The sequence below is a fragment of the Xenopus tropicalis genome, chromosome 9 (assembly GCF_000004195.4).
Source record: "Xenopus tropicalis strain Nigerian chromosome 9, UCB_Xtro_10.0, whole genome shotgun sequence".
Taxonomy (NCBI): Eukaryota; Metazoa; Chordata; class Amphibia; order Anura; family Pipidae; genus Xenopus; species Xenopus tropicalis.
The window spans coordinates 82271848-82296663 of NC_030685.2; the positions used below are offsets into that span (position 1 = coordinate 82271848).

The 24816-nt window shown below is 52.5% G+C and overlaps 1 protein-coding gene and 1 non-coding gene across 2 annotated transcripts in view; both read left to right on the plus strand.

Moving 5' to 3' along the window:
- ctdsp1 (CTD small phosphatase 1) overlaps positions 1-20069 on the plus strand; it is a 37041-nt gene extending 16972 nt beyond the window's left edge. The window contains exons 3-7 of the mRNA XM_018097523.2: positions 1351-1452; positions 1886-1942; positions 14198-14290; positions 14446-14631; positions 15346-20069. Coding sequence (XP_017953012.1) covers positions 1351-1452; positions 1886-1942; positions 14198-14290; positions 14446-14631; positions 15346-15474 — 567 coding nt within the window. The 3' untranslated portion in view covers positions 15475-20069. The remainder of the gene's footprint in view (positions 1-1350; positions 1453-1885; positions 1943-14197; positions 14291-14445; positions 14632-15345) is intronic.
- Positions 2250-2329, plus strand: mir26-2 (microRNA mir-26-2). The gene has a single exon (NR_049552.1). It is a non-coding gene; the product is annotated as a microRNA mir-26-2 (primary transcript).
- Positions 20070-24816: the final 4747 nt, after the last annotated feature.

Sequence of the window (24816 nt, forward strand, 5' to 3'; positions counted from 1 at the left end):
AGACTTTGGCTGTGCTGTATTTACATTGGAGGCTCCTCTGTTTATGGTTCCGTAACGAAACACTCAGTGTTGTTTCAGCTGCAGATCCCTCCCAGCACAGCTGCCTCTCCCTCCGCTCTGCCCATAGGATAGGGAGGAATCCTGCCGGGGAACCCAAACATCCTCCCGCATCCCACATCTCACATAACTGTGCAGCCGGGATGCCTCCTCAACCATTGCACTGCAACTCCCAGCATGCTTAGTCGGCCGAGTGTGTATTCTGGATTTTGCAACAGCAACCCCTTAAGGGAGATTGTGGCACAGGCAATATAGGGTTAATGACACTGCAGACTAGGCAGGGTGCCAACACAACCCAAATGTGAATATTATTATTATTAACATTTATTTATAAAGCGCCAACATATCCCGCAGCGCTGTACAATAAGTGGGTTTCATACATTGGACATACAGAGTAACATATAAAGCAATCAATAACCGATACAAGAGGGGAAGAGAGCCCTGCCCAAAAGAGCTTACACTCTACAAGGAGAAAGGGTTGAGACACAAGGTGTGAATAGGCCCCTGGGCTCAGATATTTCTTGTACTAATGGAGATGTGCAGGTAACGGGGCTACCATAGTGTGCAATTGGGCAGTCTAGAAATACCCAAAACTTTCCAAGGATAGGCTCATTCCATTGGCCATAGTGTATGTGAATGTGATAGGGACGTACGATTGGAAGCTCCAGCCTGGCAGGGACTTATGGGAATGAGGCATGGGTAAATAGAGGATAATAATTATAGACCTGTGCTGTCATATTCCTGTAGCCCCCCACTATTATTGTACTACTAAAACCAGTATCTCATGGCATTGTGGGAGTTGTAGTACAGCAGCAGCTAGAGATTGTGATTGAGTTCACTCTTTATTAGCAGACTTTATTATTAATAATTATAATGTGCACTCATATTTTTCCAAGCAAAGGGAAAGCCCCTTAGGGTCAATAGTAGAGATAAAACTGTGGCATCTGGCAGTGAAAGGGTGCGGGCTGCTACCTGGGCAGGTGAATTGGGGTGTAAAGGATCCCTGTACTTTGCTCTTTATCCAACCTTGTGCCAAAATCTCTCTGCTGACATCTTGTGGTCACAGTGGGTACTGCCAATAGTTGTTACTTATTCCAACCCAGCGCAATGAAATGCAGCAATATGGCAGCTCAGGTGTTGGAAAACTATAACTTGTAGCTGTTACTCTAACTGGGGCTGATTTATGCTGCGGGCGGAAGATAGTTCTATCTAAAGGCATTAAACTTGCTTCCAGACAAGTCCGCAACACTTGAGATGGGGACTCTGAGCTGTTTATATTTTCTTTCTCTGCAGTCGTCTGTTAAATACCTTCTCCCAGAGGTAAAAGCGCAGGACGCTGGCAAAATCTGTGTGGTCATCGACTTAGATGAGACCCTGGTTCATAGCTCATTCAAGGTGAGTGGGTTCCTATACTTTGGGCTCGGGGCTTGGCTTTTAGTGTGCCCTCCGGGTGCCTGTGTAGGACCGGGTCTTATCTGCTACATCACTGGGGGTCAGTTATCAACACTGGGCAGTAACCCATGGCAACCAATAAGATGCTACACAGCGCAGCCCCAGTGGCCCCTGGGTATAACCTTGCACCTATCCATAAACAGAAATACAGTCTTTTATAACTTCACCCCCCACACACATATTTTAGATTTGGATTTAGATCTGGAATTATACATCTGAAGGAGTATGGAGTTGCCATACTGAACATATTGGCTGAGACATTCCCCAGAACCTTTAAAATATAGCGCCCCTAGTGGTGTAGATAATATACTGCTGTGCACACTGTCTATAGAGATCAGAGATTAACCCAGTGTTCTAATGTTTTGTGTATTTGCAGCCGGTCAACAATGCAGATTTTATCATTCCCGTGGAGATCGAAGGAACGGTTCATCAGGTAAAGCCCCTCCCCCATAAAGGAGATTTCACACCAAGAATTAACTCTGTGTATTAGAGACCAATAACATCACTTGTGACATGTTAATGTCTCTGCACTGCTGGTTCTGACTCTTGATTCAATGTAGCAGAAGTTTATTCTCCTTCAGCCCAAACAGTTGATTTCTGCTATTTCAAAAGCCAGAACTGCCAGTGCAGCACCAATTCCCTTTACTGTTACTTCAGTTTCCAAAGCTTTTATATGCAGAACCATTGGAACAAAGACCAGATCACCAATGGAATCCAATGGAGTGACGAGGAATCCTGATTGGGCGCTCGCTTCAAGTAATCCAGGATAGGCTGTAATGTCTCCTGTCAGCCTTTTCTCGATTACTTGGGACCAGAGCCAATCTTTTTCAACGAAGGAACGCAAAGGCTTCTGGGTCAAAATTCTGTGTTGATTATTGTTGGTGAGTCCAGGGCCAACCAAGTGATTCATGTGTCTGCAGGCCGGACTGGCAATCTGTGGGTTCTGGATAATGCCAGGGGGGCTGTAAGGTGCCACAGACAGTCACTATTTATTGGGCTGGGGGGGCTGTTTGTGCCTCTGGGTACTGGGAATGCCAGGGGGGCTGTAAGGTGCCATAGTCACTATTTATTGGGCTGGGGGGGCTGTTTGTGCCTCTGGGTACTGGGAATGCCAGGGGGGCTGTAAGGTGCCACAGACAGTCACTATTTATTGGGCTGGGGGGGGGGGCTGTTTGTGCCTCTGGGTACTGGGAATGCCAGGGGGGCTGTAAGGTGCCACAGACAGTCACTATTTATTGGGCTGGGGGGGGGCTGTTTGTGCCTCTGGGTACTGGGAATGCCAGGGGGACTGTAAGATGCCACAGACAGTCACTATTTATTGGGCTGGGGGGGGGGGCTGTTTGTGCCTCTGGGTACTGGGAATGCCAGGGGGGCTGTAAGGTGCCACAGACAGTCACTATTTATTGGGCTGGGGGGGCTGTTTGTGCCTCTGGGTACTGGGAATGCCAGGGGGCTGTAAGGTGCCACAGACAGTCACTATTTATTGGGCTGGGGGGGGCTGTTTGTGCCTCTGGGTACTGGGAATGCCAGGGGGGCTGTAAGGTGCCACAGACAGTCACTATTTATTGGGCTGGGGGGGGGGCTGTTTGTGCCTCTGGGTACTGGGAATGCCAGGGGGGCTGTAAGATGCCACAGACAGTCACTATTTATTGGGCTGGGGGGGGGCTGTTTGTGCCTCTGGGTACTGGGAATGCCAGGGGGCTGTAAGGTGCCACAGACAGTCACTATTTATTGGGCTGGGGGGGCTGTTTGTGCCTCTGGGTACTGGGAATGCCAGGGGGGCTGTAAGATGCCACAGACAGTCACTATTTATTGGGTTGGGGGGGCTGTTTGTGCCTCTGGGTACTGGGAATGCCAGGGGGGCTGTAAGGTGCCACAGACAGTCACTATTTATTGGGCTGGGGGGGCTGTTTGTGCCTCTGGGTACTGGGAATGCCAGGGGGGCTGTAAGATGCCACAGACAGTCACTATTTATTGGGCTGGGGGGGCTGTTTGTGTCTCTGGGTACTGGGAATGCCAGGGGGGCTGTAAGGTGCCACAGACAGTCACTATTTATTGGGCTGGGGGGGGCTGTTTGTGCCTCTGGGTACTGGGAATGCCAGGGGGGCTGTAAGATGCCACAGACAGTCACTATTTATTGGGCTGGGGGGGGGCTGTTTGGGCCTCTGGGTACTGGGAATGCCAGGGGGGCTGTAAGGTGCCACAGACAGTCACTATTTATTGGGCTGGGGGGGCTGTTTGTGCCTCTGGGTACTGGGAATGCCAGGGGGGCTGTAAGGTGCCACAGACAGTCACTATTTATTGGGCTGGGGGGGGGCTGTTTGTGCCTCTGGGTACTGGGAATGCCGGGGGGGCTGTAAGGTGCCACAGACAGTCACTATTTATTGGGCTGGGGGGGCTGTTTGTGCCTCTGGGTACTGGGAATGCCAGGGGGGCTGTAAGGTGCCACAGACAGTCACTATTTATTGGGCTGGGGGGGCTGTTTGTGTCTCTGGGTACTGGGAATGCCAGGGGGGCTGTAAGGTGCCACAGACAGTCACTATTTATTGGGCTGGGGGGGGGGGGCTGTTTGTGCCTCTGGGTACTGGGAATGCCAGGGGGGCTGTAAGGTGCCACAGACAGTCACTATTTATTGGGCTGGGGGGGCTGTTTGTGTCTCTGGGTACTGGGAATGCCAGGGGGGCTGTAAGATGCCACAGACAGTCACTATTTATTGGGCTGGGGGGGGGGGGGCTGTTTGTGCCTCTGGGTACTGGGAATGCCAGGGGGGCTGTAAGATGCCACAGACAGTCACTATTTATTGGGCTGGGGGGGGGCTGTTTGTGCCTCTGGGTACTGGGAATGCCAGGGGGGCTGTAAGATGCCACAGACAGTCACTATTTATTGGACTGGGGGGGGCTGTTTGGGCCTCTGGGTACTGGAAATGCCAGGGGGGCTGTAAGATGCCACAGACAGTCACTATTTATTGGGCTGGGGGGGGCTGTTTGTGCCTCTGGGTACTGGGAATACCAGGGGGGCTGTAAGGTGCCACAGACAGTCACTATTTATTGGGCTGGGGGGGCTGTTTGTGCCTCTGGGTACTGGGAATGCCAGGGGGGCTGTAAGATGCCACAGACAGTCACTATTTATTGGGTTGGGGGGGGGGCTGTTTGGGTCTCTGGGTACTGGGAATGCCAGGGGGGCTGTAAGATGCCACAGACAGTCACTATTTATTGGGCGGGGGGGCTGTTTGTGCCTCTGGGTACTGGGAATGCCAGGGGGGCTGTAAGGTGCCACAGACAGTCACTATTTATTGGGCTGGGGGGGCTGTTTGTGCCTCTGGGTACTGGGAATGCCAGGGGGGCTGTAAGGTGCCACAGACAGTCACTATTTATTGGGCTGGGGGGGGCTGTTTGTGCCTCTGGGTACTGGGAATGCCAGGGGGGCTGTAAGATGCCACAGACAGTCACTATTTATTGGGCTGGGGGGGCTGTTTGTGTCTCTGGGTACTGGGAATGCCAGGGGGGCTGTAAGATGCCACAGACAGTCACTATTTATTGGGCTGGGGGGGGGCTGTTTGGGCCTCTGGGTACTGGGAATGCCAGGGGGGCTGTAAGGTGCCACAGACAGTCACTATTTATTGGGCTGGGGGGGCTGTTTGTGCCTCTGGGTACTGGGAATGCCAGGGGGGCTGTAAGGTGCCACAGACAGTCACTATTTATTGGGCTGGGGGGGGCTGTTTGTGCCTCTGGGTACTGGGAATGCCAGGGGGGCTGTAAGGTGCCACAGACAGTCACTATTTATTGGGCTGGGGGGGCTGTTTGTGCCTCTGGGTACTGGGAATGCCAGGGGGGCTGTAAGGTGCCACAGACAGTCACTATTTATTGGGCTGGGGGGGCTGTTTGTGCCTCTGGGTACTGGGAATGCCAGGGGGGCTGTAAGATGCCACAGACAGTCACTATTTATTGGGTTGGGGGGGGGGCTGTTTGGGTCTCTGGGTACTGGGAATGCCAGGGGGGCTGTAAGATGCCACAGACAGTCACTATTTATTGGGTTGGGGGGGCTGTTTGTGCCTCTGGGTACTGGGAATGCCAGGGGGGCTGTAAGGTGCCACAGACAGTCACTATTTATTGGGCTGGGGGGGGGCTGTTTGTGCTTCTGGGTACTGGGAATGCCAGGGGGGCTGTAAGGTGCCACAGACAGTCACTATTTATTGGGCTGGGGGGGCTGTTTGTGCCTCTGGGTACTGGGAATGCCAGGGGGGCTGTAAGATGCCACAGACAGTCACTATTTATTGGGTTGGGGGGGGGGCTGTTTGGGTCTCTGGGTACTGGGAATGCCAGGGGGGCTGTAAGATGCCACAGACAGTCACTATTTATTGGGTTGGGGGGGCTGTTTGTGCCTCTGGGTACTGGGAATGCCAGGGGGGCTGTAAGGTGCCACAGACAGTCACTATTTATTGGGCTGGGGGGGGGCTGTTTGTGCTTCTGGGTACTGGGAATGCCAGGGGGGCTGTAAGGTGCCACAGACAGTCACTATTTATTGGGCTGGGGGGGGGGGCTGTTTGTGCCTCTGGGTACTGGGAATGCCAGGGGGGCTGTAAGGTGCCACAGACAGTCACTATTTATTGGGCTGGGGGGGGGCTGTTTGTGCCTCTGGGTACTGGGAATGCCAGGGGGACTGTAAGATGCCACAGACAGTCACTATTTATTGGGCTGGGGGGGGGGCTGTTTGTGCCTCTGGGTACTGGGAATGCCAGGGGGGCTGTAAGGTGCCACAGACAGTCACTATTTATTGGGCTGGGGGGGCTGTTTGTGCCTCTGGGTACTGGGAATGCCAGGGGGCTGTAAGGTGCCACAGACAGTCACTATTTATTGGGCTGGGGGGGGGGCTGTTTGTGCCTCTGGGTACTGGGAATGCCAGGGGGGCTGTAAGGTGCCACAGACAGTCACTATTTATTGGGCTGGGGGGGGGGGCTGTTTGTGCCTCTGGGTACTGGGAATGCCAGGGGGGCTGTAAGATGCCACAGACAGTCACTATTTATTGGGCTGGGGGGGGGCTGTTTGTGCCTCTGGGTACTGGGAATGCCAGGGGGCTGTAAGGTGCCACAGACAGTCACTATTTATTGGGCTGGGGGGGCTGTTTGTGCCTCTGGGTACTGGGAATGCCAGGGGGGCTGTAAGATGCCACAGACAGTCACTATTTATTGGGTTGGGGGGGCTGTTTGTGCCTCTGGGTACTGGGAATGCCAGGGGGGCTGTAAGGTGCCACAGACAGTCACTATTTATTGGGCTGGGGGGGCTGTTTGTGCCTCTGGGTACTGGGAATGCCAGGGGGGCTGTAAGATGCCACAGACAGTCACTATTTATTGGGCTGGGGGGGCTGTTTGTGTCTCTGGGTACTGGGAATGCCAGGGGGGCTGTAAGGTGCCACAGACAGTCACTATTTATTGGGCTGGGGGGGGCTGTTTGTGCCTCTGGGTACTGGGAATGCCAGGGGGGCTGTAAGATGCCACAGACAGTCACTATTTATTGGGCTGGGGGGGGGCTGTTTGGGCCTCTGGGTACTGGGAATGCCAGGGGGGCTGTAAGGTGCCACAGACAGTCACTATTTATTGGGCTGGGGGGGCTGTTTGTGCCTCTGGGTACTGGGAATGCCAGGGGGGCTGTAAGGTGCCACAGACAGTCACTATTTATTGGGCTGGGGGGGGGCTGTTTGTGCCTCTGGGTACTGGGAATGCCGGGGGGGCTGTAAGGTGCCACAGACAGTCACTATTTATTGGGCTGGGGGGGCTGTTTGTGCCTCTGGGTACTGGGAATGCCAGGGGGGCTGTAAGGTGCCACAGACAGTCACTATTTATTGGGCTGGGGGGGCTGTTTGTGTCTCTGGGTACTGGGAATGCCAGGGGGGCTGTAAGGTGCCACAGACAGTCACTATTTATTGGGCTGGGGGGGGGGGGGCTGTTTGTGCCTCTGGGTACTGGGAATGCCAGGGGGGCTGTAAGGTGCCACAGACAGTCACTATTTATTGGGCTGGGGGGGCTGTTTGTGTCTCTGGGTACTGGGAATGCCAGGGGGGCTGTAAGATGCCACAGACAGTCACTATTTATTGGGCTGGGGGGGGGGGGGGCTGTTTGTGCCTCTGGGTACTGGGAATGCCAGGGGGGCTGTAAGATGCCACAGACAGTCACTATTTATTGGGCTGGGGGGGGGCTGTTTGTGCCTCTGGGTACTGGGAATGCCAGGGGGGCTGTAAGATGCCACAGACAGTCACTATTTATTGGACTGGGGGGGGCTGTTTGGGCCTCTGGGTACTGGAAATGCCAGGGGGGCTGTAAGATGCCACAGACAGTCACTATTTATTGGGCTGGGGGGGGGCTGTTTGTGCCTCTGGGTACTGGGAATACCAGGGGGGCTGTAAGGTGCCACAGACAGTCACTATTTATTGGGCTGGGGGGGCTGTTTGTGCCTCTGGGTACTGGGAATGCCAGGGGGGCTGTAAGATGCCACAGACAGTCACTATTTATTGGGCGGGGGGGCTGTTTGTGCCTCTGGGTACTGGGAATGCCAGGGGGGCTGTAAGGTGCCACAGACAGTCACTATTTATTGGGCTGGGGGGGCTGTTTGTGCCTCTGGGTACTGGGAATGCCAGGGGGGCTGTAAGGTGCCACAGACAGTCACTATTTATTGGGCTGGGGGGGGCTGTTTGTGCCTCTGGGTACTGGGAATGCCAGGGGGGCTGTAAGATGCCACAGACAGTCACTATTTATTGGGCTGGGGGGGCTGTTTGTGTCTCTGGGTACTGGGAATGCCAGGGGGGCTGTAAGATGCCACAGACAGTCACTATTTATTGGGCTGGGGGGGGGCTGTTTGGGCCTCTGGGTACTGGGAATGCCAGGGGGGCTGTAAGGTGCCACAGACAGTCACTATTTATTGGGCTGGGGGGGCTGTTTGTGCCTCTGGGTACTGGGAATGCCAGGGGGGCTGTAAGGTGCCACAGACAGTCACTATTTATTGGGCTGGGGGGGGCTGTTTGTGCCTCTGGGTACTGGGAATGCCAGGGGGGCTGTAAGGTGCCACAGACAGTCACTATTTATTGGGCTGGGGGGGCTGTTTGTGCCTCTGGGTACTGGGAATGCCAGGGGGGCTGTAAGGTGCCACAGACAGTCACTATTTATTGGGCTGGGGGGGCTGTTTGTGCCTCTGGGTACTGGGAATGCCAGGGGGGCTGTAAGGTGCCACAGACAGTCACTATTTATTGGGCTGGGGGGGCTGTTTGTGCCTCTGGGTACTGGGAATGCCAGGGGGGCTGTAAGGTGCCACAGACACTCACTATTTATTGGGCTGGGGGGGGCTGTTTGTGCCTCTGGGTACTGGGAATGCCAGGGGGGCTGTAAGGTGCCACAGACAGTCACTATTTATTGGGCTGGGGGGGCTGTTTGTGTCTCTGGGTACTGGGAATGCCAGGGGGGCTGTAAGGTGCCACAGACAGTCACTATTTATTGGGCTGGGGGGGGCTGTTTGTGCCTCTGGGTACTGGGAATGCCAGGGGGGCTGTAAGGTGCCACAGACAGTCACTATTTATTGGGCTGGGGGGGCTGTTTGTGCCTCTGGGTACTGGGAATGCCAGGGGGGCTGTAAGGTGCCACAGACAGTCACTATTTATTGGGCTGGGGGGGCTGTTTGTGTCTCTGGGTACTGGGAATGCCAGGGGGGCTGTAAGGTGCCACAGACACTCACTATTTATTGGGCTGGGGGGGGCTGTTTGTGCCTCTGGGTACTGGGAATGCCAGGGGGGCTGTAAGGTGCCACAGACAGTCACTATTTATTGGGCTGGGGGGGCTGTTTGTGTCTCTGGGTACTGGGAATGCCAGGGGGGCTGTAAGATGCCACAGACAGTCACTATTTATTGGGCTGGGGGGGGCTGTTTGGGCCTCTGGGTACTGGGAATGCCAGGGGGGCTGTAAGGTGCCACAGACAGTCACTATTTATTGGGCTGGGGGGGCTGTTTGTGCCTCTGGGTACTGGGAATGCCAGGGGGGCTGTAAGGTGCCACAGACAGTCACTATTTATTGGGCTGGGGGGGGGCTGTTTGTGCCTCTGGGTACTGGGAATGCCGGGGGGGCTGTAAGGTGCCACAGACAGTCACTATTTATTGGGCTGGGGGGGCTGTTTGTGCCTCTGGGTACTGGGAATGCCAGGGGGGCTGTAAGGTGCCACAGACAGTCACTATTTATTGGGCTGGGGGGGCTGTTTGTGTCTCTGGGTACTGGGAATGCCAGGGGGGCTGTAAGATGCCACAGACAGTCACTATTTATTGGGCTGGGGGGGGGGCTGTTTGTGCCTCTGGGTACTGGGAATGCCAGGGGGGCTGTAAGGTGCCACAGACAGTCACTATTTATTGGGCTGGGGGGGCTGTTTGTGTCTCTGGGTACTGGGAATGCCAGGGGGGCTGTAAGATGCCACAGACAGTCACTATTTATTGGGCTGGGGGGGGGCTGTTTGTGCCTCTGGGTACTGGGAATGCCAGGGGGGCTGTAAGATGCCACAGACAGTCACTATTTATTGGACTGGGGGGGGCTGTTTGGGCCTCTGGGTACTGGGAATGCCAGGGGGGCTGTAAGATGCCACAGACAGTCACTATTTATTGGGCTGGGGGGGGGCTGTTTGTGCCTCTGGGTACTGGAAATGCCAGGGGGGCTGTAAGATGCCACAGACAGTCACTATTTATTGGGCTGGGGGGGGGCTGTTTGTGCCTCTGGGTACTGGGAATACCAGGGGGGCTGTAAGGTGCCACAGACAGTCACTATTTATTGGGCTGGGGGGGCTGTTTGTGCCTCTGGGTACTGGGAATGCCAGGGGGGCTGTAAGATGCCACAGACAGTCACTATTTATTGGGTTGGGGGGGGCTGTTTGGGTCTCTGGGTACTGGGAATGCCAGGGGGGCTGTAAGGTGCCACAGACAGTCACTATTTATTGGGCTGGGGGGGCTGTTTGTGCCTCTGGGTACTGGGAATGCCAGGGGGGCTGTAAGGTGCCACAGACAGTCACTATTTATTGGGCTGGGGGGGGGCTGTTTGTGCCTCTGGGTACTGGGAATGCCAGGGGGGCTGTAAGATGCCACAGACAGTCACTATTTATTGGGCTGGGGGGGCTGTTTGTGTCTCTGGGTACTGGGAATGCCAGGGGGGCTGTAAGATGCCACAGACAGTCACTATTTATTGGGCTGGGGGGGGGCTGTTTGGGCCTCTGGGTACTGGGAATGCCAGGGGGGCTGTAAGGTGCCACAGACAGTCACTATTTATTGGGCTGGGGGGGGGCTGTTTGTGCCTCTGGGTACTGGGAATGCCAGGGGGGCTGTAAGGTGCCACAGACAGTCACTATTTATTGGGCTGGGGGGGGGCTGTTTGTGCCTCTGGGTACTGGGAATGCCAGGGGGGCTGTAAGGTGCCACAGACAGTCACTATTTATTGGGCTGGGGGGGGGCTGTTTGTGCCTCTGGGTACTGGGAATGCCGGGGGGGCTGTAAGGTGCCACAGACAGTCACTATTTATTGGGCTGGGGGGGCTGTTTGTGCCTCTGGGTACTGGGAATGCCAGGGGGGCTGTAAGATGCCACAGACAGTCACTATTTATTGGGCTGGGGGGGCTGTTTGTGCCTCTGGGTACTGGGAATGCCAGGGGGGCTGTAAGATGCCACAGACAGTCACTATTTATTGGGCTGGGGGGGGGGCTGTTTGTGCCTCTGGGTACTGGGAATGCCAGGGGGGCTGTAAGGTGCCACAGACAGTCACTATTTATTGGGCTGGGGGGGGGCTGTTTGTGCCTCTGGGTACTGGGAATGCCAGGGGGGCTGTAAGGTGCCACAGACAGTCACTATTTATTGGGCTGGGGGGGGGCTGTTTGTGCCTCTGGGTACTGGGAATGCCAGGGGGCTGTAAGGTGCCACAGACAGTCACTATTTATTGGGCTGGGGGGGGGCTGTTTGTGCCTCTGGGTACTGGGAATGCCAGGGGGGCTGTAAGGTGCCACAGACAGTCACTATTTATTGGGCTGGGGGGGGGCTGTTTGTGCCTCTGGGTACTGGGAATGCCGGGGGGGGCTGTAAGGTGCCACAGACAGTCACTATTTATTGGGCTGGGGGGGCTGTTTGTGCCTCTGGGTACTGGGAATGCCAGGGGGGCTGTAAGGTGCCACAGACAGTCACTATTTATTGGGCTGGGGGGGGCTGTTTTGTGTCTCTGGGTACTGGGAATGCCAGGGGGGCTGTAAGATGCCACAGACAGTCACTATTTATTGGGCTGGGGGGGGGGGGCTGTTTGTGCCTCTGGGTACTGGGAATGCCAGGGGGGCTGTAAGATGCCACAGACAGTCACTATTTATTGGGCTGGGGGGGGGGCTGTTTGTGCCTCTGGGTACTGGGAATGCCAGGGGGGCTGTAAGATGCCACAGACAGTCACTATTTATTGGACTGGGGGGGGCTGTTTGGGCCTCTGGGTACTGGGAATGCCAGGGGGGCTGTAAGATGCCACAGACAGTCACTATTTATTGGGCTGGGGGGGGGCTTTTTGTGCCTCTGGGTACTGGGAATACCAGGGGGGCTGTAAGGTGCCACAGACAGTCACTATTTATTGGGCTGGGGGGGCTGTTTGTGCCTCTGGGTACTGGGAATGCCAGGGGGGCTGTAAGATGCCACAGACAGTCACTATTTATTGGGTTGGGGGGGGGCTGTTTGTGCCTCTGGGTACTGGGAATGCCAGGGGGGCTGTAAGGTGCCACAGACAGTCACTATTTATTGGGCTGGGGGGGCTGTTTGTGCCTCTGGGTACTGGGAATGCCAGGGGGGCTGTAAGGTGCCACAGACAGTCACTATTTATTGGGCTGGGGGGGGGGCTGTTTGTGCCTCTGGGTACTGGGAATGCCAGGGGGGCTGTAAGATGCCACAGACAGTCACTATTTATTGGGCTGGGGGGGCTGTTTGTGTCTCTGGGTACTGGGAATGCCAGGGGGGCTGTAAGATGCCACAGACAGTCACTATTTATTGGGCTGGGGGGGGGCTGTTTGTGCCTCTGGGTACTGGGAATGCCAGGGGGGGCTGTAAGGTGCCACAGACAGTCACTATTTATTGGACTGGGGGGGGGGGCTGTTTGGGCCTCTGGGTACTGGGAATGCCAGGGGGGCTGTAAGATGCCACAGACAGTCACTATTTATTGGGCTGGGGGGGGGGCTGTTTGTGCCTCTGGGTACTGGGAATGCCAGGGGGGCTGTAAGATGCCACAGACAGTCACTATTTATTGGGCTGGGGGGGGGGCTGTTTGTGCCTCTGGGTACTGGGAATGCCAGGGGGGCTGTAAGGTGCCACAGACAGTCACTATTTATTGGGCTGGGGGGGCTGTTTGTGCCTCTGGGTACTGGGAATGCCAGGGGGCTGTAAGGTGCCACAGACAGTCACTATTTATTGGGCTGGGGGGGGGCTGTTTGTGCCTCTGGGTACTGGGAATGCCAGGGGGGCTGTAAGGTGCCACAGACAGTCACTATTTATTGGGCTGGGGGGGGCTGTTTGTGCCTCTGGGTACTGGGAATGCCAGGGGGGCTGTAAGGTGCCACAGACAGTCACTATTTATTGGGCTGGGGGGGGCTGTTTGTGCCTCTGGGTACTGGGAATGCCAGGGGGGTGTAAGGTGCCACAGACAGCCCCCCCCCAGCCCAATAAATAGTGACTGTCTGTGGCACCTTACAGCCCTCCTGGCATTCCCAGTACCCAGAGGCACAAACAGCCCCCCCAGCCCAATAAATAGTGACTGTTTGTGCCTCTGGGTACTGGGAATGCCAGGAGGGCTGTAAGGTGCCACAGACAGTCACTATTTATTGGGCTGGGGGGGGGCTGTTTGTGCCTCTGGGTACTGGGAATGCCAGGGGGGCTGTAAGGTGCCACAGACAGTCACTATTTATTGGGCTGGGGGGGGGCTGTTTGTGCCTCTGGGTACTGGGAATGCCAGGGGGGCTGTAAGGTGCCACAGACAGTCACTATTTATTGGGCTGGGGGGGGGCTGTTTGTGCCTCTGGGTACTGGGAATGCCAGGGGGGCTGTAAGGTGCCACAGACAGTCACTATTTATTGGGCTGGGGGGGCTGTTTGTGCCTCTGGGTCGTGGGAATGCCAGGGGGGTGTAAGGTGCCACAGACAGTCACTATTTATTGGGCTGGGGGGGGCTGTTTGTGCCTCTGGGTACTGGGAATGCCAGGGGGGCTGTAAGGTGCCACAGACAGTCACTATTTATTGGGCTGGGGGGGGGCTGTTTGTGCCTCTGGGTACTGGGAATGCCAGGGGGGCTGTAAGGTGCCACAGACAGTCCACTATTTATTGGGCTGGGGGGGGGGCTGTTTGTGCCTCTGGGTACTGGGAATGCCAGGGGGGCTGTAAGGTGCCACAGACAGTCACTATTTATTGGGCTGGGGGGGCTGTTTGTGCCTCTGGGTACTGGGAATGCCAGGGGGGTGTAAGGTGCCACAGACAGTCACTATTTATTGGGCTGGGGGGCTGTTTTGGTCTCTGTGTATTTTGAGTCCCAGTCCTGACCTGGGTGTGTGGGTTAAGCAACCTCGGGATGGCCAGTCAGTAGGACAAGGCTGATGTAGGCATTCAGGATTCTGCTTTTCCCATTCACGTCTGTATAATGTGGTGCTTGTGTGCTGTGCCCCGCCCTCCCAGGTGTACGTATTAAAGAGGCCGCACGTGGACGAGTTTCTCCGGCGCATGGGAGAGATGTTTGAGTGCGTCCTGTTCACTGCAAGTCTCGCCAAGGTGAGGCCCCGGCTCAATGAGTGTCATTTAACTTCCCCTTTATTCTCTTGGTGAAGGAGAAGCCAGTTGTTGGTGGGCATCTTACTTGTGATACTAACTCCTCTCTCTTTATTCCCTGCCCCATTCCATGTGCCCCCCCCCCCATACACACACAGTACGCTGATCCGGTGGCCGATCTGTTGGACAAATGGGGAGCGTTCCGTTCTCGGCTCTTCCGCGAGTCGTGCGCCTTCCATCGAGGGAACTATGTGAAAGACCTGAGCCGGCTGGGGAGGGACCTCAATAAGCTCATTATCATCGACAACTCTCCGGCCTCCTACATTTTCCATCCAGATAATGCGGTACGGATATCATTTTGGAATTTTATGTCTCATTTTGGAACTTGTAACTGCATGGGGGGGGGGGGGGGGGGCAGTGCAGTGCGGCCCCTGAGTGTTTATCTACCTGGCAGGTAGAGGAATTCTATCATTTGTCTACCTGTGCTGGGAAGCCTATCTATCCAGTTGCACAGACTCACTTTCTCATTGTTTTCCCCCCCAGTCTCTAGATTTGATGCCCCTATCCCCCCACATTGGGAGCCATTTTATAGCAATATGGTTTTTCGTTCTTAAAAATAGTGGTTGCTTTCAGATAGGAGCCGTTCATTTTGGGGGGCATTGAAAAGCCCTGTAGGGTCCCAAAAATCCATCGTGAAGGGTCACCTTTTGTCTGGTTGGTGAGAGACATAGAGACACTTCGGTTTCCCAATAACCTGTGTTGAATGTTGTGTCTAAAAAGGGGATTAACCCCCTCTAAAGATTTAGGGTTAAAATAATGTGCAGTTCAATAACTGCCAGTGATGCTCAATTTGCCCCTTGCAAAGCTTTAAGCTTCCTAGACGTTTCACAGAGGGTTCTGATCAGGACTTGAACCCAAGAGCCCAGAGGAGCCCAAATTCTTACTGAGCATGTGCAGTGCCGCTGACACAAGTCTGGGATTTAGAGTGGGCCCCATTTATTTTGTTGCCTTATGGCTTTGCACCCTGCTCACCCCCACTTCTCTCTGCTCTTCTGTAGGTGCCGGTGGCTTCGTGGTTTGACGACATGACAGACACGGAGCTTCTAGACCTCCTTCCCTTCTTCGAGAGAATCAGCCGAATGGACGATGTGTACAGCGTTCTAAAGCAGCACCGGAGTGCCAGCTAGTGACTCAGAGGGGGGTGGGTAGCGGTGGGTGGGCTTGCGTGTGAGTACACTCTGACTTATGCATGGCTAAAGGGCAGGAGGGGGACCCCCACCTTCACCAGCTGTTATGGGTGGGGTGGGACGTGGCCTTTCCAGTCGGCTCTCCTGCACCCTACGTGGCCTCCTTATGGTGCGACCCAACAGCACCGGTAGGTTTAGCAGATTAGATCTTGGTGATTGATATCATATTCATATTCTGCAATAACTTTTTTTTTTTAAAAATCTGTTTTGCATTCTAAGTTTCTGTAAGTAAAGGGGAAGTAAATCCTCCTGTTCTGTAGGTTCTGACAAACAAGATTAACACATAGGCGTTTCCGTCACTTATATTCCCCTCACCGCCACTTTTAGTCAGTGTCAGAATAATATCAGTTGCCTATTCTCCTTCTTACTAAGCCACTTGCTGTGTCTGCATGGCCGTGTAGGTCCCTGTCCTGCCTCGGGCACGTGGGATCTGCATGGAGGGCCGCAATGCGACTCCCCAGGTTCTACTAAAGTATTACTATAGGCTAGGCATTGCCATAAATGATTGCTCCAGTATTCAGTATAAGGGTATGTTCTAGAGATCAAGTACTAATGTGCTAGTTTAGGAAGCATCAGATTTAGGGTGACCGGTATGATCTATAGACACGAGTAGTAGGGACACCCCTGGGTGTTACGGGGCCCCCAGGTCAGCAGCGAATGTTCCCACATGTGCGGGTCACAGTTGGGTTTGTTTGTCCTAGAAGGGCAACCCTAGTGCTGGGACGTTGGCAGAGGAAACATGCAGTTATAAAGGTCTTGTCAGTAGGGGGCAGCAGAAAAGTTAGTTATGAGAAATGCATGCAGCCAGGTTATTATATCTGCTCCTCCCATAGGCACCGGGGGTAGAACTGTAACTAAGGGGACTCGCTGAGAATCCCGAGTGGCTAGATGCCCTCACACTTGCCCAAGGACTGTACCATTAAATATGTTTCTAGGGGGGGGCAAACAGGTTTTAGTGTACAGTGGCACCAGTAGGGCAAGAAGCAAACACTGGGGTAAATGGCAGTAGCAGGGCAACTGGAGGTAACAATTACACTTTCTGTCAGTGCTGTTCTTTTAGTTGTTGAAGTGCAGCGCTCAGCACCCATGGGTGCCCAAGGGTGATTTGTTTGATGCTTCCACTGTTTTGCATTTGTCCCTACCTTGAATTCAGACGGTCCCGGTGCCATTTCTTTTTATGTTTTCCCACCATGGGGTGAGGGGGGGGGGGCTTATTAGGGACCATGGGACGCTGCAGCGGTGGTGGGCGGTTAGGGGTCTTGTTTGCTTTATATCTTGGCTTTTTTAACATTGTGTTCTTAATAATAATCCCAGTGCAGCTTGGTTCAGTGTCCCTTCGAGGTAGTAGGTGTAACTGATGGGGCAAATGTTTAGGCAGCAGTAGTGGTGGTGAATGGCATTGTAAAGGGCAAATCCACTTGGGATGAAACTGCTTGGAACCCTCCCCTGGGTAAGTAAATGCACCTCCCCCTAATACACAGCTCTGATCTTCTGCTTCTTGCTCGTGGGCTGCTCTCTTTCCCATTGTCAAGCCGCAGAAGCAGCAGATGGATTTAGCTGCCAAGGCTCTGGGAAGCCGCTTTACACTGCCCAAAGAGAGTGATAAAACAGGGGAACCCCCGAGACTGGCTTCTTTGGTGGGACCAAGCCCCTCCTCCCTGCATGACAAAGGGAAAGAGAGCAGCCCAGGAACAGGAAGTACAGAGAATCGGGGTTTAGTTACCCAATGGATCGCTGCAAGAAGTAACAGGCCCAGGTTTAAGCCCATTTGCAGTTTTTAAACTACAATTCCCTGACAGCCGAAGGAGCAAGGCGTTTGGTTATCCCTGGTTTAACCAAATGGCTCTGTAGTTGCAGGCAGATGATTGGCCCATAAAGTGCCTTTATTATATTCATTATAACTCATGGCCCAGTCTCCTAGCCCCTGGGCACCCCACAAGCAGACGAGTGCCTTTCCGTGGTTTATATCAGGACCTAGTTTGTGCCTTGTCACCCGTCCCCATATCTGCAGTAGCGACAGATACACGGGATGGGACGTTACACCCTTCACCCCCTCCCATACTGGTGCACTAGGGGTTAAACCTGGTAACGATTCAGCAGTGCCTTTTTGGGATGCCGGGTAATTGAGAGGAAAATTAGCAATGTGGTTAATGAATGAGTCTCTATAGCTGCTCCTGGAGTACAGCGCACAGCCGGCAGAGAGATGTAGTTCAGCAGCAACTGTACATTTGCTCAGACTCCTGTTACTCTGTTTAGTGTTGGAGTTTATAGCTTAAACCACCCTTTGCTTCTATGGGGAAAATATTTTGTAAGTAAAGGACCAGTAATGCCATTTACTTGTAAATGTTATACAATTCTCTGTTGAATCAGTGTGTATTTTATCTGTTAACTTCCCCTTTAAATTGATATTGGGACGATAAGGATACCTATCAAGCCCCTGGGAGTGTGTTCCCTTGGTGTGTGCTGTGCCGGAGTGACTTTGGGGTGCATATTCCATAGATCTCCATGTATTCCAGACCCAAATCCAGCGGAACCCTAGATCAGAGGGGGCTTATAAGGACCCCCGGGCCTCACCCCCTGCTCCAATATGTGTATATAGATTCTGCACTCTTTATTATAATCCAAGGCAAAGTTTAGTATTTAAGGGTTTATGGGAGCACCTAGCACCTAAGGAATCTCTCCTAATACTTGACCTGCACTGCGTAGTGTCCCCCACCAGGGGGGAGTAGTGAGCTGACAGAGAGAAGTGCACCTCCTTGTTTATTGGTAGTTAGACACCGCTCTATAAATATGTATATCTGTATATATGATTTTTAGAGAGATATAAAAGAATTGACACGTAATAACCTTGCTGGGGAGGCTTTTATATTGTACGGTTTCTATGTAGACACTCAGGCTTCATTGCTCGTTCCCCCGGGGATCAGGCTTTGTCTATAGGGGAATGGGGGTGGTGCTGTTCAGTGCTTTACTGAGGATTATGGGATGTCCAGTAAGAATTCTAACTAGATTTCAGTATTTTTTTTTTTAATTTCCTGCCATACTGCTGAATATATCAATTATAAATCATCTATTTCTGTGACCCTTACAGCTGGCATTCTCTTTCTCACGGGATTAAAGGGGAAGTATTACATAAAGCAATAGATCAGCGGTGGGGCTACAAGCTCTGTGCCCCCCCTTGTTTAACTTAACCTGCTGTACCAATAACCTCCATCAGAGGGCGCCATGTTGATTTTTATCACCAGCCTTCCAGGGTATGTCAAGCTCACAGCCAACTGCAACTCCCACCAGCTTTTCTGAACAACTCCCAGCATGCAGCTGGCTGTGGCCCTTGGATGATGGCAATCTTAGGGACTAAGATCCCTGCCTTAAACTGACAGTTAGCAATGGGAGAGAGTGAGGGTTTGTGCTATATTTATATATATTTACCATTATGTGCTGCTAAAGAGATGTTGAGCTCTGCCTAATAGTGAAAAAGCAGCTAGGGGGCGGTATTATGGATAATGTGCCTTGAGTAAATGGATTGTGGGTGACTATTATTAACAAATGTTTTATTTATAAAGCGCAGACATATTCCGCAGCGCTGTACAATAGAATAGCTTCGCGTGGAAGCGGCTGCAGTGCAGTTCAACGTCGGCATCTGAAATACTAACCCTTTATGTGCCGCTTGACTTTCCTAAGGAGCAAGTGTCGACGTGCCCGTCACATATAGGTGCCTCATTTCTATCGCTGGGGGAGTTATATATTGTAGGGGGGCATTTTTATTCCAAATGTATATATATACCTAGAAACGTATACAATGACCCGCTTCCCAGCCCTAATTACCCATAAAGCCCTAAGCTAAAGGGTGCACAGCCCAGTTTTTATTGGTATAGTGTGGCCTTTAATAATGAAACTGACACACACTGTCCCCCCAGTAACTGCCCCTTCTTCATCTTGTTTAGTAGGGGAATATATATATATATATGTATGTATGTATATGTGTATATATATATATATATATATAGTCACTGATTTTATACATCAGTGGTGTAGAAGAGGGTGGGGCTAAAACCAAGCTGTAGCCAATGGGAGAAGGTTCACAGTGTTAGACCAAATCTGTATCCAATCAGGACTTTCATAAGGTTAAACCAGCCTGTAGCCAATCAGGTATCAGAACATTCACGTCTCAAAAATGAGCAGAACCAATTGCAGTTGGGGGGGGTGGGGGGGGCAACAACTTACCCAGAATTCTCTTTCCCCCCATTTCTGAGCGGGAAGCCTGCTGTGTGTCTACATGGGAACCTGCACCAAGGACAAGGGCTGCCATTAATCCTAAAGTTATTTTTTTTATGATATTATATATTTTGTATTGTATATCTGTCTTCTAAAGAGAATGGCGGGGAGGGAGGGGGGGGCTAATCCTTTTAACTTCTTTGGGGAGATTTAAGAAAAAAAAAAAAAGATATTTTAAGTGCCTTCTTTTGTGTGATTTAAACAAGAAATACTGTAAGGTAATCCTTCCAATGACAAAAAAACTAAAGGAAAAGCAAAGCTCGTGTCTGGTCTCTTTATTCCATGGGAATTCGATGTCAAACGGAGGGGGCGGAGCTAGGAAATGAGCTGTCATTCTCACTCTCCACTAGGGGGAGTTATGTTCCTTTTATTCCATCTTGCTGATTGGTTGAACTTAGTCTCTGTCCCAGTGAGCTTACAATCTAAGGTCCCTATCACATTCCCATCAGTCCCTGCCCCAGTGAGCTTACAATCTAAGGTCCCTATCCCATTCCCATCAGTTCCTGCCCCAGTGGAGCTTGCAATCTAAGGTCCCTATGACATTCCCATCAGCCCCTGCCCCAGTGAGCTTACAATCTAAGGTCCCTATCACATTCCCATCAGTCCCTGCCCCAGTGAGCTTACAATCTAAGGTCCCTATCACATTCCCATCAGCCCCTGCCCCAGTGAGCTTACAATCTAAGGTCCCTATCACATTCCCATCAGTCCCTGCCCCAGTGAGCTTACAATCTAAGGTCCCTATCACATTCCCATCAGTCCCTGCCCCAGTGAGCTTACAATCTAAGGTCCCTATCCCATTCCCATCAGCCCCTGCCCCGGGGAGCTTACAATCTAAGGTCCCTATCACATTCCCATCAGCCCCTGCCCCAGTGAGCTTACAATCTAAGGTCCCTATCCCATTCCCATCAGTCCCTGCCCCAGTGAGCTTACAATCTAAGGTCCCTATCCCATTCCCATCAGCCCCTGCCCCGGGGAGCTTACAATCTAAGGTCCCTATCACATTCCCATCAGCCCCTGCCCCAGTGAGCTTACAATCTAAGGTCCCATTCCCATCAGTCCCTGCCCCAGTGAGCTTACAATCTAAGGTCCCTATCCCATTCCCATCAGCCCCTGCCCCGGGGAGCTTACAATCTAAGGTCCCTATCACATTCCCATCAGCCCCTGCCCCAGTGAGCTTACAATCTAAGGTCCCTATCCCATTCCCATCAGTCCCTGCCCCAGTGAGCTTACAATCTAAGGTTCCTATCACATTCCCATCAGTCCCTGCCCCAGTGAGCTTACAATCTAAGGTTCCTATCACATTCCCATCAGCCCCTGCCCCAGTGAGCTTACAATCTAAGGTCCCTATCCCATTCCCATCAGTCCCTGCCCCAGTGAGCTTACAATCTAAGGTTCCTATCACATTCCCATCAGCCCCTGCCCCAGTGAGCTTACAATCTAAGGTCCCTATCCCATTCCCATCAGTCCCTGCCCCAGTGAGCTTACAATCTAAGGTCCCTATCCCATTCCCATCAGCCCCTGCCCCGGGGAGCTTACAATCTAAGGTCCCTATCACATTCCCATCAGCCCCTGCCCCAGTGAGCTTACAATCTAAGGTCCCTATCCCATTCCCATCAGTCCCTGCCCCAGTGAGCTTACAATCTAAGGTTCCTATCCCATTCCCATCAGCCCCTGCCCCAGTGAGCTTACAATCTAAGGTCCCTATCCCATTCCCATCAGTCCCTGCCCCAGTGAGCTTACAATCTAAGGTCCCTATCACATTCCCATCAGTCCCTGCCCCAGTGAGCTTACAATCTAAGGTCCCTATCACATTCCCATCAGTCCCTGCCCCCAGTGAGCTTACAATCTAAGGTCCCTATCCCATTCCCATCAGCCCCTGCCCCGGGGAGCTTACAATCTAAGGTCCCTATCACATTCCCATCAGCCCCTGCCCCAGTGAGCTTACAATCTAAGGTCCCTATCCCATTCCCATCAGTCCCTGCCCCAGTGAGCTTACAATCTAAGGTTCCTATCCCATTCCCATCAGTCCCTGCCCCAGTGAGCTTACAATCTAAGGTCCCTATCCCATTCCCATCAGTCCCTGCCCCAGTGAGCTTACAATCTAAGGTTCCTATCCCATTCCCATCAGCCCCTGCCCCAGTGAGCTTACAATCTAAGGTCCCTATCACATTCCCATCAGTCCCTGTCCCAGTAGAGCTTACAATCTAAGGTCCCTATCACATTCCCATCAGCACCTGCCCCAGTGAGCTTACAATCTAAGGTCCCTATCACATTCTCATCAGTCCCTGCCCCAGTGGAGCTTACAATCTAAGGTCCCTATCCCATTCCCATCAGTCCCTGCCCCAGTGAGCTTACAATCTAAGGTCCCTATCACATTCCCATCAGTCCCTGCCCCAGTGGAGCTTACAATCTAAGGTCCCTATCCCATTCCCATCAGTCCCTGCCCCAGTGAGCTTACAATCTAAGGTCCCTATCCCATTCCCATCAGTCCCTGCCCCAGTGAGCTTACAATCTAAGGTCCCTATCACATTCCCATCAGTCCCTGCCCCAGTGAGCTTACAATCTAAGGTCCCTATCACATTCCCATCAGTCCCTGCCCCAGTGAGCTTACAATCTAAGGTCCCTATCCCATTCCCATCAGCCCCTGCCCCGGGGAGCTTACAATCTAAGGTCCCTATCACATTCCCATCAGCCCCTGCCCCAGTGAGCTTACAATCTAAGGTCCCTATCCCATTCCCATCAGTCCCTGCCCCAGTGAGCTTACAATCTAAGGTTCCTATCCCATTCCCATCAGTCCCTGCCCCAGTGAGCTTACAATCTAAGGTCCCTATCCCATTCCCATCAGTCCCTGCCCCAGTGAGCTTACAATCTAAGGTTCCTATCCCATTCCCATCAGCCCCTGCCCCAGTGAGCTTACAATCTAAGGTCCCTATCACATTCCCATCAGTCCCTGTCCCAGTAGAGCTTACAATCTAAGGTCCCTATCACATTCCCATCAGCACCTGCCCCAGTGAGCTTACAATCTAAGGTCCCTATCACATTCTCATCAGTCCCTGCCCCAGTGGAGCTTACAATCTAAGGTCCCTATCCCATTCCCATCAGTCCCTGCCCCAGTGAGCTTACAATCTAAGGTCCCTATCACATTCCCATCAGTCCCTGCCCCAGTGGAGCTTACAATCTAAGGTCCCTATCCCATTCCCATCAGTCCCTGCCCCAGTGAGCTTACAATCTAAGGTCCCTATCCCATTCCCATCAGTCCCTGCCCCAGTGAGCTTACAATCTAAGGTCCCTATCACATTCCCATCAGTCCCTGCCCCAGTGAGCTTACAATCTAAGGTCCCTATCACATTCCCATCAGTCCCTGCCCCAGTGAGCTTACAATCTAAGGTCCCTATCACATTCCCATCAGTCCCTGCCCCAGTGAGCTTACAATCTAGGGTCCCTATCACATTCTCATCAGTCCCTGCCCCAGTGGAGCTTACAATCTAAGGTCCCTATCCCATTCCCATCAGCCCTGCCCCAGTGAGCTTACAATCTAAGGTCCCTATCACATTCCCATCAGTCCCTGCCCCAGTGGAGCTTACAATCTAAGGTCCCTATCACATTCCCATCAGCCCCTGCCCCAGTGAGCTTACAATCTAAGGTCCCTATCACATTCCCATCAGTCCCTGCCCCAGTGAGCTTACAATCTAAGGTCCCTATCACATTCCCATCAGCCCCTGCCCCAGTGAGCTTACAATCTAAGGTCCCTATCCCATTCCCATCAGCCCCTGCCCCAGTGAGCTTACAATCTAAGGTCCCTATCACATTCCCATCAGCCCCTGCCCCAGTGAGCTTACAATCTAAGGTCCCTATCCCATTCCCATCAGTCCCTGCCCCAGTGAGCTTACAATCTAAGGTCCCTATCACATTCCCATCAGTCCCTGCCCCAGTGAGCTTACAATCTAAGGTCCCTATCCCATTCCCATCAGCCCCTGCCCCAGTGAGCTTACAATCTAAGGTCCCTATCACATTCCCATCAGTCCCTGCCCCAGTGAGTTTACAATCTAAGGTCCCTATCCCATTCCCATCAGTCCCTGCCCCAGTGAGCTTACAATCTAAGGCCCCTATCACATTCCCATCAGTCCCTGCCCCAGTGAGCTTACAATCTAAGGTCCCCATCACATTCCCATCAGTCCCTGCCCCAGTGAGCTTGCAGTCTAAGGTCCCTATTACATTCACTTACATTAGTGATGGTTTAGTTAGGGGCAAATTAACCTGCCCGTACTGTATGTATTTGGAGTGTGGGAAGAAACCCGAGTCAACACCTGGAACCTTTGGGTTGATGCATTAAATTCAGTATATAAAATAGAGCAATTCTAGCCATACTCATTTTTAGGGTTTGGTTTCCCTTTAATGTTATCTTGGGAGATATAGGAGTATGGCAGCACCCACATACACCTCCTTAGAGGAAGGCAATAGTCCCACCAACAGGGGAGTACAGGCACCCTATTTTCTCCTTGCCAGGACTCACCGCCCAGGGGGCCCTACAAACATACACATATACCAATTGGTTTTCATTTTTTTTTTTATAATTTGTAGTTTTTTTAGTTATTTCATTTTCAGTCCAGCAGCTCTCCAGTTTGAAGTTTCAGCCGCTATTTGGTTGCTAGGGTCCAAGTTACCTTAGCAACCAGGGAGTACTTTGGATGGGAGGCTGGTATATGAATAGGAGAGGGGACTGAATAGAAAAGAAAGTTACAAAAAGTAACAATAACAATATAATTGTAGTCACAGAGCAATAGCTTTTTGGCTGCCGGGGTCAGTGACCCCCATTTGAAAACTGCAAAGCGTTAGAAGAAAAAGGCAAATTATTCAAAAACTATAACAAATAAATAATAAAGACCAGTTGAAAAGTTGCTTAGACTTGGCCATTCTATAAGGTTAACATATGAATTACTACTTTAAGTTAGAAAATTAGCCATGAACTGTATAACCATGCAAGGAAAATCCCCACACACACCCTTTGCT